The sequence below is a fragment of the Saccostrea cucullata genome, unplaced genomic scaffold (genome assembly GCF_032062105.1).
Source record: "Saccostrea cucullata isolate Sc308-1 unplaced genomic scaffold, CSIRO_AGI_Scuc_v1 ctg3048, whole genome shotgun sequence".
NCBI classification, from domain to species: domain Eukaryota; kingdom Metazoa; phylum Mollusca; class Bivalvia; order Ostreida; family Ostreidae; genus Saccostrea; species Saccostrea cuccullata.
The window spans coordinates 3,204-19,742 of record NW_026918377.1 but is presented as its reverse complement, the minus strand read 5'-3'; the positions used below and the strand labels follow the sequence as shown (position 1 = coordinate 19,742).

Below are 16,539 nucleotides of genomic sequence, written 5' to 3'. Positions count from 1 at the left end.
ACTCTAGAGCAGATGTTCGAATTTGCAACGTATTAGGTTGCAAATTCGAATCCCACTTTGGGACATGGAGACCTATCTTTTGGATGAAATTGTATAAACCCGTTAACCGAGGTCCCATGTGTCGCAGCAGGTGCTGGCAGGAAAAAGATCTCTCACTGCTCGATGACCCTGAGTGCCAAATAAAGGACAAAATTTGTAGCTCTCCAAAAACAACAAGAAATCCCTCAGTGTGACCCTTAATGGCCATAAGACTAGTGTGGAGGATACAAAAAAAAAACAAAAAAACACACCTGAATTAAAGATAAAAAAACAAACAAACTAGATAATTGTCATCTGTCAAATAAAAAGATTAATATTAATCCAAATAAGTACATCTTAGCTGCAGGAAGAAATGATTGGTACGTTATACAGATTTTGCACTTCAGTATAGGTATTTGTCGAAAACAAAAGGATTGACTTCAATTTGACAAAAAGTAAGAAAACCTGATTGGCTACGTACTTAATATAATGGTGATCAAGGTTACAATGTTTTGTTTTTTACTGCAGCCCCGTGTCTCAATCATTTTTCTAGATTTCTTTTCTTTCAAACATCAATGTTTAGAATGATAAAAGTAATAAATCAGCTAATTGCAACCATGGCAACCATTGCTTATTTAATACCAAAAATGTTTTGTTTATTCTACTTGTTTGTTTATTAAATTGTAGATTTTTTCCTTCATATTTCTTTTAATAAATGCCATCATAAAAATAATTGGTATATTCTGACGTTTAAGGCCAAACAAGATGTTCCTCAATATCTGTTTTGTATATCTTATGAAAAATATTAAAAATTTTAATTACACTATGATTTCTTAAGCAGTTAAGTCTTTAAAAATCCAAACACTAAAAAATTGGAAAATAATTTTTTTTCCCCAAATGGATAAGAAAAACTACCCTCTGGTATCGAGCAAATTTCCTGGTAAGGTACCCCAATTCTTTGTGAGTGGACATGTCTAAGTAGCGATACTTGACAAAATCTTGTAAGAATTTATAAATTATTGAGGAACGTATCGTCTGTCGTTAAAGCTTTGAATGGAAAACGCTGATCCTATGAGGGTTATAACAAATGATTCATTTACCCCCACCCACCTCAGCAGTTTTTCAAAATGGGAAAAGCATGTGTTGTTGATTCTATGCATTTAAGACTAAAATTAATAAAAGATGCCAATATTTTCGATTTGTGAAATTTAAAAAAAAAAATCAAAATCCTATTTAAAAGGGTACTGAGACCTGTACCAAAAAGGTTACTTAAAAAACCCTATGATGGATCTTAAATGCCATTGCTGAAAATACAATGTCTACAATGATTGAATTAATATCAATTAGAAATTGCTTAATAGCCTGTGCCTTTATTTGCATTACATTAAAACATATTCATGATTTAACAATTTTCCATAGATATAAATTAATGATAAACTATACAGTAAAACTCGTTTAGTACGAACACAGATATTTCGAATCCATGGATACAGTGAAGTTATCTTGGATCCCCAGCTAGCCTATATAGATTTAATGAGATTCTTATATGGTTATAACGAATTAGGGATATAATGAAGTAATTTCATAGGTCCCAGCGACTTCATTATATCTGAGTTTTGCTGTAGTAATATATTATTTCAGTAATGAATTTTTAAGAAATACCATTGCTATAAAATACATGTTACTTCTGGAATTTGTAGCAAATTTTGTGAGGATTTTCAATAACTAAGCTCCTGATCATCAGAATCTGTCAGGACAAAAAATAATTAAACCTATAATCAAATGTGGTCTCTGAAAGAATTCGTGCAGTATTGAATCATGAATTTGAGCTTGGTGCAGGGTAACCAAAACATTCTATGGACTTTAAGTGATAAAATTCTGACTTGCATTTTTTGGGGGTCATTTATTTTTAGATAATGTGATCTTTAAAGTACACTTGTACTTCATATAGCTTTAATGCAATTCTTAATCTGTGATTTCGATTTGTCGTTTTTAATTTTCAAGCCAAGGTGGTCTGTAAATGTAATGACTAAATGAGTGCTTATTAAATCCATGATTTCCATTTGTTGTTTATTTTCCGGGCAAAGTTGTTGACCTTAAAACATGTAATGAGTTTTTTTTATTTTCCAGGCTATGGTGGCCTATATCTGTAATGAGTCCTGATAAAATCTGTGATTTCCATTTGTCGTTTTTTATTTTCCAGGCTATGGTGGCCTGTTATCCGGGTCCTTCCTCTGGATATCTCCGTCATGTGGATAATCCAAACAAAGATGGCCGAGCTATCACCTGTATTTATTACCTCAACAAGGACTGGGACTCGAAGGTTAGTCAACAATAACAAAATATCTCTTACTCCCAGGTTGTAACCATTTTACAAAACAGTAACAAAATATCTCATAATCTCTGTAACCATTTTACAAAACAATATCAAAATATCTCATAATCTCTGTAACCATTTTACAAAACAATAACAAAACATGTTGTACTCTCTGTAACCATTTTACAAAACAATAACAAAATATCTCATAATCTCTGTAACCATTACACTCTCTGTATTTGAACCTTGTACTTGCAAGCTTTAAAGAAAAAATTCTTTTCATGCTCATGCATGTATATATATACTGGAATGCCTTATTTTTTGTACGTTATTAAATATTCTACCACGATTATTGAAAACACCTATGGAAACCGGCGGACATTATTCTCCAATAAATCACGAACATCATCAAAAAATTATCAGATCAGAAACAGGTATCAAATCTGAACAATTCAAATGCATGTTTGGCTGTAGAATGAAATACTTGTTTAGACCGCATCGATGTGTCGTCTTTTGCAGTATAAACACTGTTAATTGCATTAAATTGCTGATGAATGTCGGTTTTTATAGCTAAGCGGGGCTAGTCCACGGACCTCCCTACACATTAAACTTGATTTTAGCAGTAAAACAGGAACATGATTTTGTTATTGTATATTCATTCTAACTGATCAATACATATTACAAACAAATCTGTAATCTAAAAAGGCTATTTTTAATGTAACGAAAGCTCAAATCGTCTGCATTCTATACACAGGTAAGCAAACAAATTTTACCTCTGGTGTTAAATGGAACAGCGTAATCGAGACATGGTGACCTAATTCGTTTCTCTATAGAGGAAACGATCCGCCGTATTTATCGATCTTGGTAGAATAGAAATAACGTCCTTGTTGTCGTGAATGATGCAGAATAACCTCCTCGGTCTCGAAATGTTGTTTGAAATATAAAAGCCTCGGCTTTTATCTTTCAAACAACATTTCTCGACCTCGGAGGTTATTCTGCAACATTCACGAAAACGCGGACTTTATTTCTTAAATATTTACATTTGCTGTGTTTTTCTACTACAATGAAGCGCATTGAAGTGGTAAAATTTTCCATTTGGACGAAACGTTCTGAGTCATGTTTTGAACGTCAATTATAACATAACGACATGCCCATTTCTTTAGAAACGAGAAAGGAATATTCATCATAATGTTTTAGGACACTACACTTTCTGCGACAAGCAACATGAGTTACATTGAAATGAAGATTTTTAAATAAGAAAGAGCTGTGTATCGAGTTCCCGCTGATGTAAAACGAATTTATACATAATTGTGATTTTATCATGTTTATTGGAGTTAGCATAGCGCATGTATCAGTCGAACACTTGCTTACTCGGTGTTTATGTAGACCGTCAATTTCATTGGGTATTATATTTATGAAATACCTGTTCTACAGTTATTCGATTGAATTATTTTTCCTTTCTAAAGAAATGGGCGTGTCTAAAGATAGCTCAAAACGTTCCATCCAAACAGAAAATTATACCACTTCTATGCGTTTCATTGTAAGCCAACTGTGAAATTGATTTGAATACCATTTTTGTGTATACTCAGGCGTAGAAATATACATGGAGAAACGTATGTTAATGTGACGTCACAATAAGGCTGCAGCGATGTTAGTAAAATGCAACGATATAGGGCAGGGACATATTCAAATATTTACTATTAGTATATTATAGTTGCTTCCAAACATGTAAAATGTAAATATAAGGAATGTTTTTAAGGAGCAACAGGACCTTTCGCTGAAAAAATTCCTGTCAGTGAATTTTTTTCGTATTTTTTATATTGCTAATTAAATATGTACTTAACATTTTAAACATGTTAAAATGGTCCTGTCATGGGATTTCTTGACTTATTTAAAAGATATCGCCTAGCAAATACCGCCCTGTTTAGAGTTTGTATGGAGTTTAGATACTTCATGTTTACGGGCCCATAACGGAGTCCATAATGCGAATTTTTATGCACAAACGATAAATATGCATGATAGATAACACTATATATTCAAATATTTCAGAATATTCATAGTGTTTAAATTATCTGAAAGCAATTGTTTTAATTATATATTAAGTATTTGGGTGGGATAATTTCTGCATTTTTCAAGGCAGCTTCAACGACAAAAACCTCATTTGGAAAAAATTCTGTCAATAAATATTTCTAAATTTACGATTGAATGTCAGTCCTTCATAGTAATTATTTACTGCATAAATATCACAGGGTGAAGCTTACCTCAATATCACACAGGACATTGTTGAATTAGACGTAAGCGTGATAAAAACGCTTCACGTTCGTATTTTCCGAGTGCGGGAAATCAATTGTGACGTCACACGAAAACATAAACATTCAAAATTATCTAAATAGAGAGAATCTCTGCCACTAAACACGAAAAAATACTAATTAAAAACAAGTATATACTGACAAAAAGTCAGAGATACTCAAGCTGTAGAAAATCAACTAAGAAAAGTCATTAATATCCTAAAATGGTATAATGTGGGCTATTGAGTTCAATCTTCTATTGAATTATATACATGTACATGAAACAAAATTCATATAATGAAGTTAATTAGAATAAATATAATTTATCGTACTATACGATGAATTTACGTTACTCACTTTCAGGAATATTTTATAGAGTATAGTAGACGTTTCTTGAATTAATAAAATATTTTTTATGTAGACATTTCATATACAGGTAAATATCAGTATCTCGAACATGGGATATCTCGAATACACCGCTTATGTCAAAGTCGGTCGCCGGTCCCGGCCGTTTTCTCTATATATCTGATTTAAAAAACACCTGATATCTCGAACACGGTAATCTCGAATACCCCGCTTATGTCGAAGTATATTCAAAGTCCCAAGCCCTATTTTACCTGGCTTTTCTCGAAGTGCAGTGAATTTTTCGGTCTACTGAACACACCTGGCGTCGTGACGTCACACATTCTTGCCAGTGGCTATTAATTAACACCTTCAAACTGGGGTAATCTTAATTAATCCCAAGCTCATGTTGGGTATCTGTGGCAGGGTAATTGGTATCACAGCTTGGGTGTTTGGTGTAGTCTACGACCGATAAAACTAACCACTTCGCAACAATTCAGAAAATAAAAACAGGCAGTATTACTGATATTGCATTTAATAATATGCTTTGTATAATTAAAAAAAAACACAAAGATTTTTCACGATAAACTTAAATTAAACAGTTAAGTTGCAGTACGTAATGCACAGTGCAGTGATTGATTACATGCATGTTAATACCTGCGTATAAATAGATAACCTTGACCGCCATTTGCATTGTTAATTTCGTAAACTTCGTTCCTCAGTAGTACTTCGTAATGTAATACACATAAGCTATTAATATTATTCAAATACACAGTTTAAATACTGATTATTCTTTAGCGCTTTACATAACATCTGAATTTCATTAAATAATGTTTTTAAAAAACTCGTCTTTTTCTTTTCTTTTCGGAGAAGGTTTTCAACTATAACGCTAATGATACATCCCGTTTGACCACGTAAGCATGGCCTGGAAAATGTACAATCGCTGTATATGCAATGTTATAAGGCATGTATATTACATTGTTTTACAATTATACACGATAAAGAAAGAAACAAACATTGTTTGTCTTCTTATTTATTGTGAATATGCTTGAGTCTTTACCATAAAGACTACATGTTTGGTAATAAAGGATAGTGTTATGGATGAAGATGAAAAAAAAAAACCGGGAAATTATTGATTCGACTTTTGAAGATTACTTCGGATATCTCGAACCCCCGGATATCTCGAAGTTGTGTCCAGGTCCCCTCAACTTCGAGATACTGATATTTCACTGTACTTCAAACTATACGCTTTTTAGCTCACCTGAGCCGAAGGCTCAAGTGAGCTTTTCTGATCACATTTTGTCCGTCGTCCGTCCGTCTGTCTGTCTGTCCGTCCGTCTGTCTGTCCGTCTGTAAACTTTTCACATTTTCGACTTCTTCTCAAGAACCATTGGGCCAATTTTGACCAAACTTGGTACAAAGCATTCTTGGATGAAGGGGAATTTAAATTGTTAAAATGAAGGGACATATCCCCTTGCAAGGGGAGATAATCAAGAAAAGACAAAAATAGGGTTGGGTCATTAAAAAATCTTCTTCTCAAGAACCACTGGGCCAGTAAAGCTGAAACTTAGGTGGAAGCATCCTGGGGTAGTATAGATTCTAAATTGTTCAAATCATGACCCCCAGGGGAAGGGCGGGGCCACAATGGGGAATCAAAGTTTTACATAGAAATATATAGGAAAAATCTTTGAAAATCTTCTTCTTAAGAACCACTGGGCCAGAAAAGCTGAAAGTTATGTGGAAGCATCCTGGGGTAGTGTAGATTCTAAATTGTTCAAATCATGACCCCTGGGGGAAGGGCGGGGCCACAATGGGGAATCAAAGTTTTATATAGAAATATATAGGAAAAATCTTTGAAAATCTTCTTCTTAAGAACCACTGGGCCAGAAAAGCTAAAACTTTTGTGGAAGCATCCTGGTACAGTGTTTCCGTTAACGCATATTTCTGCGTATTTTACGCATTAAAATCACTTTTTACCCCCAAAAACGTCACCTAGAGGGTCATCATGACGCAGAGAAAAATATAAAAACAAGTTTTAAAAATCCAGTTCAATATTGATGTTTTCATAGAAAAAGATATTTTGTATGTTTAATTTACATTCTGGACAACTTTCTAGGAATTTATCATTCCTTTTAGTTTAATTTCAAAGTGGCAGTGATTGGAATCGGCATTTCCATGTCAACAATCTATTAAATATTCTTTTGTACGACCTATCTAATTCTTAAGAAAACCGGAAGCGTAGACAAAAATGGCGCTTCAGCATGTTCAGTCTTACGGTGTCACAACAGTATTAATTTCTGCTATATATTCTTACCAAAAATGCGCAAGTTTAAGTAGATGTAACTAATTCAAAACAAACTTCTGAGAAGTTTCCTTTTCAGATCTAGTAAAACCATTCTTTATAAAGATTTTAGTACCAAAAAATACATAGCCATCCAGCAAGGCACGCAAGTTTGTTTCGGTCGAAGTCGAGCAGGTGCTTGAAAATCTAGTCCAGGGCCTAATCACTCCCCACTCTTGACAGTATACAGAAAAATCAGCACGCCCTAAATTTTAATAAATCTGGTCAATACAGGAAGTTTACATGTTGTTTTTCATCTCATAAAAAAATTCACCTCCAGTCTCGTATCAAAATGCCCGAATCGGAAGGGAAGATTCCGGGATTATTTTCCGTCAGCCATGATTTGACGTGAACCAAAGTGTAATACTGTTATGACACCTTTACATCGGCATATTTATATCAGCTCGGCTTTGTCAAAAAGGCTAATTATGGTGATGAAAAGGTGAGGAAAGTTCAAATCTTTAATAAACAGTCTTGTAAAGCAATCAAACACTTTCAATTGTTATCTTTTGATTGAGGTATTCACGAAACCCTAATGGTGTAATCGGTAAAATGTAACTGTGTACCGAAACAAAAGAAGTATACATGTACCAATCATATTTTACTTTCATTTTTTTGAATTTTTAAACATCAAATATATGATCTTAGAAGGCAGAGCTAATGTTAGAACCGAAAGCAAAACCAGAATATATTTTGACCCTCAAAAAATCTTTTTGACCCCCAAAAGTTTATATCAAAGGGTCATAATGACCCTTGGTTTTAAAAATTAGCAGAAACACTGTGGTATAATGTAGATTCTAAATTGTTCAAATCATGACCCCCGGGGGAAGGGCGGGGCCACAATGGGGAATCAAAGTTTTACATAGAAATATATAGGAAAAATCTTTGAAAATCTTCTTCTTAAGAACCACTGGGCCAGAAAAGCTGAAAGTTATGTGGAAGCATCCTGGTATAGTGTAGATTCTAAATTGTTCAAATCATGACCCCCGGGGGAAAGGCGGGGCCACAATGGGGTATCAAAGTTTTACATAGAAATATATAGGAAAAATCTTTGAAAATCTTCTTCTCAAGAACCACTGGGCCAGAAAAGCTGAAACTTATGTGAAAGCATCCTGGTATAATTCAGATTCTAAATTGTTCAAATAATGACCCCCGGGGGAAGGACGGGGCCACAATGGGGAATCAAAGTTTAATATAGAAATATATAGGAAAAATCTTTGAAAATCTTCTCAGGAACCACTGGGCCAAAAAAGCTGAAACATATGTGCCCATGGAAGGATCATGGGGTAGTGTAGATTTCAAAATGTCTAAATTATGATCAGTGGGGTAGGGTGGGGATGCATTACAAGGGGGAAATCTGGTAAAGAACAGAATGGTCAAAGCTTCTCAGGTGAGCGATGTGGCCCATGGGCCTCTTGTTTAATTTTGCTTAATGACGTACATAAAAACATTTTATAAACATCAATCTAAATAGCTTGTTGCAAGTCGGAAGAAAAGTTTTTCAAAGTGGAGGGGGGGGGGGGCTCAGGGCTCCAAAAAGCCACGGAATTACCGGTATACGGGTACATCTAACTGTGCGGCATGTACAGTACATATTCCGTTCGAATCCAAAAGAAGTTATTTAGGTTCCGTTACCAAAGCTGAAGAAAGTACGATTTTTTAAAATAAAAAAAAAACGTATGAGGGAGAAATTAACATTAATTTTGCGCTATTATTTTACTGTCACTCAAAAGAAAAATCGGTCAAATGATTTAATCGAATACCTGTAGAACAGGTATTCCATAAATATAATAGCCAATCAAATTGACGGTCTACATAAACAGCGAGTAAGCACGTGTTCGACTGATACATGTGTTATGCTAACTCCAATAAACATGATAAAATCATAATTATGTACAAATTCGTTGCAGTGCGTCTTTTACAAAAGTGGGGACTCTGTATATAGTTTTCTCTTATTTAAAAATCTTCATTTTAGTGTAACTCATGTTGCTTGTCGCGGAAAGTGGAGTGACCTAAAACATTACGACGAATAATTCTTTCTCGTTTCTAAAGAAATGGGCGTGTCGTTACGTTATAATTGACGTTCAAAACATGACTCAGAACGTTTCATCCAAATGGAAAATTTTACCACTTCAATGCGCTTCATTGTATATTGAAATCAGACCAACACTGCGAGAATAAGCGTTTCGAAAATTTGTTAAGAGAAGGACAATTAGAAATGGGGTAACCTGCGTCACCTTTCAGAGTAACCAGTGGACTCGTCCAAGGATGCTTTGTCGGCGACTGTAAAAAGTACCTGAGATCCCTACGCAAATGAAAGCGCGAAATCTCTGTATAGAAACTGTTGCAGCTGCGACGCTTCACTCATTGTTCATACGCTGTAGAATAGAATCCGACTTTTAACACTTAATATTTTTGAATATACAGACGTTTTCAAAATAAGCTTCATTTTTGTTTCTAGAAATATATTTATCTACAAATATAATATAATTTCGTGTTTTTAAACTGAGTAAATCGATGACCTAGCATCGTTTTAGATAACTCAAGCCCCTCTAGGGCTTGAGTAAAAATCTGCTACAGAAATTTATCACGATACATTGACTGTGACCTGTTTATTATGAAATAAAACTGATCTAGATGGGTGTATGCACTGAGAATTCAAACACTACGTCTATGACGTCACTGACGTCAGACTGCAGGGTAAAGAGAAACAAATGTGTGGATTGGGCAACTTCACAATATCTAAATGATGGCAAGATCTTTAAAAATTTTATTAATAATAATTTCTAAAATTAAATGTTTAAAAAACAATTTTAGAATTTAGAATAAAATTACACAAGAACTGTTATTTTAACAACGTTTAACATGTATATCATCACCGATTATGATGTAATATGTCTTTATAATCATGTGACATGTATCCTGTCTCCCCTTAAGTTTAGTGTGAATTATTGGTGTGTGAATCACACAGACTTGCACGTAGGCATATTTTCATGAAGCCCTAGCCAAAAAAATGCTTGTAAAGAAGGCTTAAGAGAAATAACAATGCAAGCACTATTGTAGGTGAAGTTTCAATTGCAACCTTTTCTCTGCTTTCATTATTTTTAGATTTTTTTTCTTTCTCTCTCTGAATAGACTGATGGAGGAACACTGCATATATACCCTGAAAACGAGAGTCGTATCGCCAGCATCGAGCCCAACTTTGACCGACTTCTGTTTTTCTGGTCAGATCGACGAAATCCTCACGAAGTCATGCCAACGACCAAAACAAGGTATTATTATTATAACTGCAGTTACCATGGTTACCAAGGCATGCCTAAAAGAAAATATTATTGTTCTATAGTAACTGAGGCATGCCTAAAAGAAAAAAACAGCATATAGTAACTAAGGCATGCTTACTAAAAAAACGGTATATATTAACTAAGGTATGCCTACTAGAAAAGCATAATAATTGTTGCTGCAGTTACCAAGGCATGTCTAAAAGAAAAATATTAATGTTTCTATAGTTAATATTGCATGCCTGACAGAGAAGCAACATAATTATATGAAATCAGCAAGGTTTCATACTCATGTAAAATACAAAATCTCTGGCCAATACCTATGCAGCCCAAAGATAAAAAAAATTTGTCTGTCCATCCGTCCGTCTAGCTGTCCGTCCGTCCGTCTGTTAACTTTTCACATTTTCAATATCTTCTCAAGAACCACTGGGCCAATTTTAACTAAACTTGGTACAAAGCATCCTTAAGTGAAGGGGAATTTAAATTGTTAAAAGAATCCTTAAGTGAAGGGGAATTTAAATTGTTAAAATGAAGGGCCAGGTCCCTTTCCACGGGGAGATAATCAAGAAAATACAAAAATAGGGTGGGGTCATTAAAAAATCTTCTTCTCAAGAACCACTGGGCCAGAAAACCTGAAACTTATGTGGAAGCATCCTGAGGTAGTGTAGATTCTAAATTGTAGAAATGATGACCCCCGAGGGTAGGATGGGGCCACAATAGGGAATCCAAGTTTTACATAGAAATATATAGGAAAAATCTTTAAAAATCTTCTTCTCAAGAACCAGTGGGTCAGGAAAGCTGAAATTTATGTGGAAGCATCCTGGGGTAGTGTAGATTCTAAATTATAAAAATCATGACCCCGGGGGGGGGGGGGGGGGTAGGGCGGGGCCACAATTGGGAATTTAAGTTTTACATAGAAATATATAGGAACAATCTTTAAAAATCTTCTTCTCAAGAACCAGTGGGCCAGGAAAGCTGAAACTTAGGTGGAAGCATCCTGGGGTAGTGTAGATTCTAAATTGGTAAAATCATGACCCCGGGGGGTAGGGAGGGGCAACATTAGGGAGTCATAGTTTTATATAGAAATATATTGGTAAAATCTTCTTCTCAAGAACCAGTGGGCCAGGAAACTGAAACTTAGGTGGAAGCATCCTGGGCTAGTGTAGATTTTAAATTATTAAAATAAAGATGGGGGTTGGGAGGGGGTAGGGGACCACACTAGATGTAAGTAGAGGGGGAAATCTGGTAAAGAACTGCATCACACAAAGCTACTCAGGTGAGCGATGTGGCCCATGGGCCTCTTGTTTGGGGTTGGGGTTGGTGAAAGCCTTTAAGGAGGAATGTGGTGGTCAGATGGGTTTAATTGCTGCCATGGTAACTGTAGAGCACCTGACTGGTGATTCAGGGGGACCATCACGTTTTCTTTCCTAGCTGTACACTGTTAGTAGATCTTGTGTTTTTAATTCATATGCATTATCAATATGTGATATTACAATGCTTTATGCTTATAAGGACATATGCAACATACTTTCCCTTGTGATAATTTTTCAAAATAATAATAGTTTCAGATCGTAGTATGATAGTGCCATAAGATGTTTGTGGACAAAATTTTAGCATTCAATACCAGAGGTTTTGAAAAGATATCAATTAATGAAAAAATTAATTAAAATTAAAAAGAAAAATTACCGTACTAGTATCTACTAAAGTTAGTAGTAAAGAAAAAAATAGTAGTATATTATAGTTGTTTTGTTTATCCAAATTTTTTTTTTTGGAAGATAAAGTGTACCACAGCATATATGGACATTGAAATGTTGCACTTAGTTTCTATAAGTAATTGGAACTCTTCAACTCCAGGGGAAAAGACGATAAAGTTCTAACTACGTTGCCTTTGTCTTTAATTTGCCTAATTTTTTTGCAGTAATTACCGATATGCATGTCATTACTATATGGTATCATGACGGTTTTAGGTCTAATTTTTGTTTTTGTTGTATAATTACAGATACGCCATTACTGTTTGGTATTACGATGCTGTCGAAAGGAAACAAGCCGTGGAGAAATTTACAGGTATGGATAATCTCCCCTTTCTGAGAATCGTAATTTTAAATCTCCTGAGTCACATTCTTCTATTCATAACCCTCCATAGCCATTAATCATGCCATAAATCATTCATAGCAATGAGGAGACAAGGGGGGTATAAGACATTGTAGGATTAAATTATAGAAAGTTTATTTCTGTAGGATGAAAAGCAGTGCTTCATTTTGTATGAAGATGAAAATTTGTTCTCAATACATTACCACATTTGAATATGCTTTTGAATGTGTATGAGGGGCTTCAAAGAAATATAAGGGAATAAAGGGGAAAAAAGAATGACCTGAAAAACAATGTTACTCAGGTGACTGTTGAGGCCCACAGGCCAACAACCATTCAAAGCTCATTTCTTCATTTAAAAAAAAAACATTTCATTTTTGTTGACTGCTTCTTTTTGTTTTGATTGTATCTTTTAGTTTGCATTACCTGTAGATAACACCTGTTTATTTTGTTTTGGATACCTGTGTTTTACCTGTATTGTAGATTACTGTGGGTTGTCCCCCCTCTCTAATTCAGTGCTGGGGGTCCAGCAACTCCTCCCTATCATGACCTCCAACCAGGGGCCATCAAGGAAAAAGTCCTATGATGGCTTCGAGAGTTGTCTGGTCAATCGAAGACGAAGCAAGCCCAAGAAACATAGCTGTTAATTTTAGAGGGTATATCGTTGTTGTCGATCATAGGTGAAACATTTCTGTTGTGAATATAGGCTTTCAAAATGTACGAGGGCCATAGAGATGTTGTGAACATTATTGTTAATTTGGAAGGTATATCACTGTTGTAAACAAATAAGGTTCAATAAGAGAACTTAATTGCGGAAGATTGTTTATTATTTGTGTATTTTTCAAGAGGGGACTTGTACTTAAACTTGCATAAATGTTATACCCTATAAGCAGAATTTTTAGCGAGGATTTAATTTTGATAATATTAGCAAGGGTGCCAAGATTGCTAAAACTTTAATATCGCTTAAAATTATTGCGCTTTATTTTTGATAGCTTCTATGATGAGCTTTTTAAAATTGCTAAAATTACTTCTCACTAAAAATAAAATACCAATTTTTAAAGACAAATGCTAAATTTGTGTCTCTTTAAAATTTTCAGGTATATGGTATTTTGTAAACAATATATAGAGATCTCTCTAAGAGTATAGGGTATGTCGCTGTTGTCAGATATCTATAAGAATACCCCCCTTAAAAATCACGTAATATTCACGAGAACTTCAATTTTTGTGAAAATACCAGAGACAATCTACTCGTGAAATTTGTTTTCTTGTGTGTATTTTTATAAGCATGGGACAACAACCAGCATTCATTGAAACTAATTTTCGACTTATAAATACCAAATAAATAACTCCTGAAAATATGGTGTCGCAAGATTTTGGTGATTTATAGAATTGGTATTCGAGATGCCTGTGTTCTAGATATAAAAGTTCTATGTGATATCATTTTTTTTTTTCAGTTTTGTTGTGTTTGGGATATGGGAACGTTTGCTTGTTGTTTTTGTTTTTTTTTGTTTTTGTTTTTTTTTACAAGTATTTTAGTATTCTTGTTTATCATGCCAATCTCATTCTCATTTTTTTATCATAATTGTTGGTGCAATATATTTTCAATGTTTATTCACTATCAAAATGAAAATAATATTTATCAATTAAATTAAAAAAATGAAATTAAAAGAAATGTACAGGTTTACAAGTAAGAGCCAAGAAGTAAGAATTAAACTTTTGTATTTTTTTTTCCAGAGGGTCAGAAGCATCCTAAGCGATAGCAGAGATACATTGGATTGTGGGTATTTTTTTCTGTGCTAAGCAATATGTCAGTTGTACTCTCCATGTTGTTTGCTTGGTGCCTTACTGTGATGTCATAATACTATGATGTCACATTACTGTGATGTCATAATTACTTCTTCAGTCAAGTGCTCGGCTCGATCTTTGACTTCAAATATTTATTTCCAAATCCTTGCAACAAGGTGTTTATTTCAAGTTGTAAATTGTACACATGCTTTGTGTCATTCAAATATTCTCCGGAATAAATATATTGAATCAAAAAAGTGTAGCAAGCTCACATCAACTCTTGATTGTTGGTCATCTCACAAGAAGACTTATTTTTACGAAGGAATCATGTTAGACAGTTAAAATCACAGTCAAGTGATGCGTAGTTTAGACAGTTAACATGTCTGTTGTATCTGATTGTTCACAAATGAATAGCGGACAAAATGATTGATATATTGTGTGCTAAATGGACATGAATGTAGTGATTATGAATAGAAATCTGTACAAGATACAGATTTTGATTGGAGAGACCGAGAAATCTGTACTACAGATTGTTTTGATCAGTATTGTTACACTGTTGTGATATTTGTGACAAGGTTAAAAAAGTTTTGTTTTGTTTGTTTTTTTAAATCTGGATGATAGACAAATGTGACTGAAGTGAAATATGGAAGGATCCAACAGTTCAGAGTTCCAGGGAAAATAACTCAAGGAAATGTTTACACAAGATGGTGTATGTTGTAAAGAAATTTTTCATATAGAATATATGTTGTTGTTTTTTTTATTTTTTGTAAAAATGATGAGAAGTTTAGAATGTAACGCATGAAGATATAAGATTGTGTTGATCCATTATGCTACCGAAGAATTATCCATAGCAGAGCGTATGTGTACTATAAATCAACTTTTATTTGGTTGCAAGATATATACCCGAGTTTTGCAACGTGTTTTTATACTTGCAAATATTTATTTCTTTGTGGATTTATATATAAAGAGTCATCATTGGTTAAAATTGTTATATGTTGATGAATTTCACATTACTTTTAAAAAATGGTTGCAAACAATAGTTGGTTAACAGTATTTTATGGCTAGAGTGAACTAATGTGCAAGTGTATGTTTTCAAGGTCTCATTTTTCCAGCCTCATTTTAATTTTCCAGCCTCATTTTGAGCTTTGGTGAGGTATTTCACAGAATGACACTGCTTGTACAATATGTTTACTGAAAGTATCCAATGTACTCTACATGTCCATAAAATGGTTAAAATTTAGTTTGAACGTGCAAGCATTTGTTTTAACATCACGTCTAAATAAAATTGTACAATGCATTATGTTATGCTATGGATTGCTAAGTTTAATTTATATTTTCATATCATCATTTGTGACACTGTACATGTATTATTACATTCCAATGCCTGCAGCAGTTAGAGTAGCTAGTGTTTTACAAGAAATGGGATGTGAGAGCTAGTATTTTTATACCAGCAAAGTTTGAAAGTATACTGTAACCACTTTGTCCATCTGTCTGGCTTTATACGTTTTTGCTCTGAAGTTATCTCTACATCTCTTTAGTATTTTTTACAAAACATTTAATATAAATTATTTTAATGTCAAATTTTGAAGAACTTGGAAAATGTGCAGTTGTAGGTTGGAGAAGCATTAGATCATACTTAGCTCAGAGGTTTTCGGATAGGTGGTATGCAGGGTCTTTCTCAAAACTGTAAATTGTGGTGTTTTTATCTCAACAAATTTAGGTATCTTTCAAAATCTGAATGTGACAAACTTAAAAGGTGCTATTTCCATGCCCTGCTTTTAAGGTATTCAATGATTTTACACACCCTTCTTTTTCTGCTACTTTGTTAATTTAGAAATGGTGCATTCCTATGAAATATTTTGTGTAAACAATTTGGTTAAGGAAATCTATGGTGACCTTATTATTTCTAATTGTTCACAGTAATTAACTAGTGCTAATTGTAACGGGGACCGTTACAGATGTTCCCCAAACGCTCCCCATGTCCCTTATCGTGCCTTATTCCTCTAAGACCTTTTATAAATATGCTAAGTATCCCAAGATTTCATTTAAGAATATAAAAGTTACAATGATATCAACTATCAA

General features: G+C 34.0%; 1 protein-coding gene across 1 annotated transcript in view; it reads left to right on the top strand.

Annotated features, from left to right (window-relative positions):
- Nucleotides 1-14,928, top strand: part of LOC134264112 (egl nine homolog 1-like) — a 28,289-nt gene extending 13,361 nt beyond the window's left edge. The window contains exons 2-5 of the mRNA XM_062746414.1: nucleotides 2,222-2,341; nucleotides 10,442-10,578; nucleotides 12,584-12,648; nucleotides 14,407-14,928. Of these exons, the coding sequence (XP_062602398.1) occupies nucleotides 2,222-2,341; nucleotides 10,442-10,578; nucleotides 12,584-12,648; nucleotides 14,407-14,432 (348 nt within the window). The 3' untranslated portion in view covers nucleotides 14,433-14,928. The remainder of the gene's footprint in view (nucleotides 1-2,221; nucleotides 2,342-10,441; nucleotides 10,579-12,583; nucleotides 12,649-14,406) is intronic.
- Nucleotides 14,929-16,539: the final 1,611 nt, after the last annotated feature.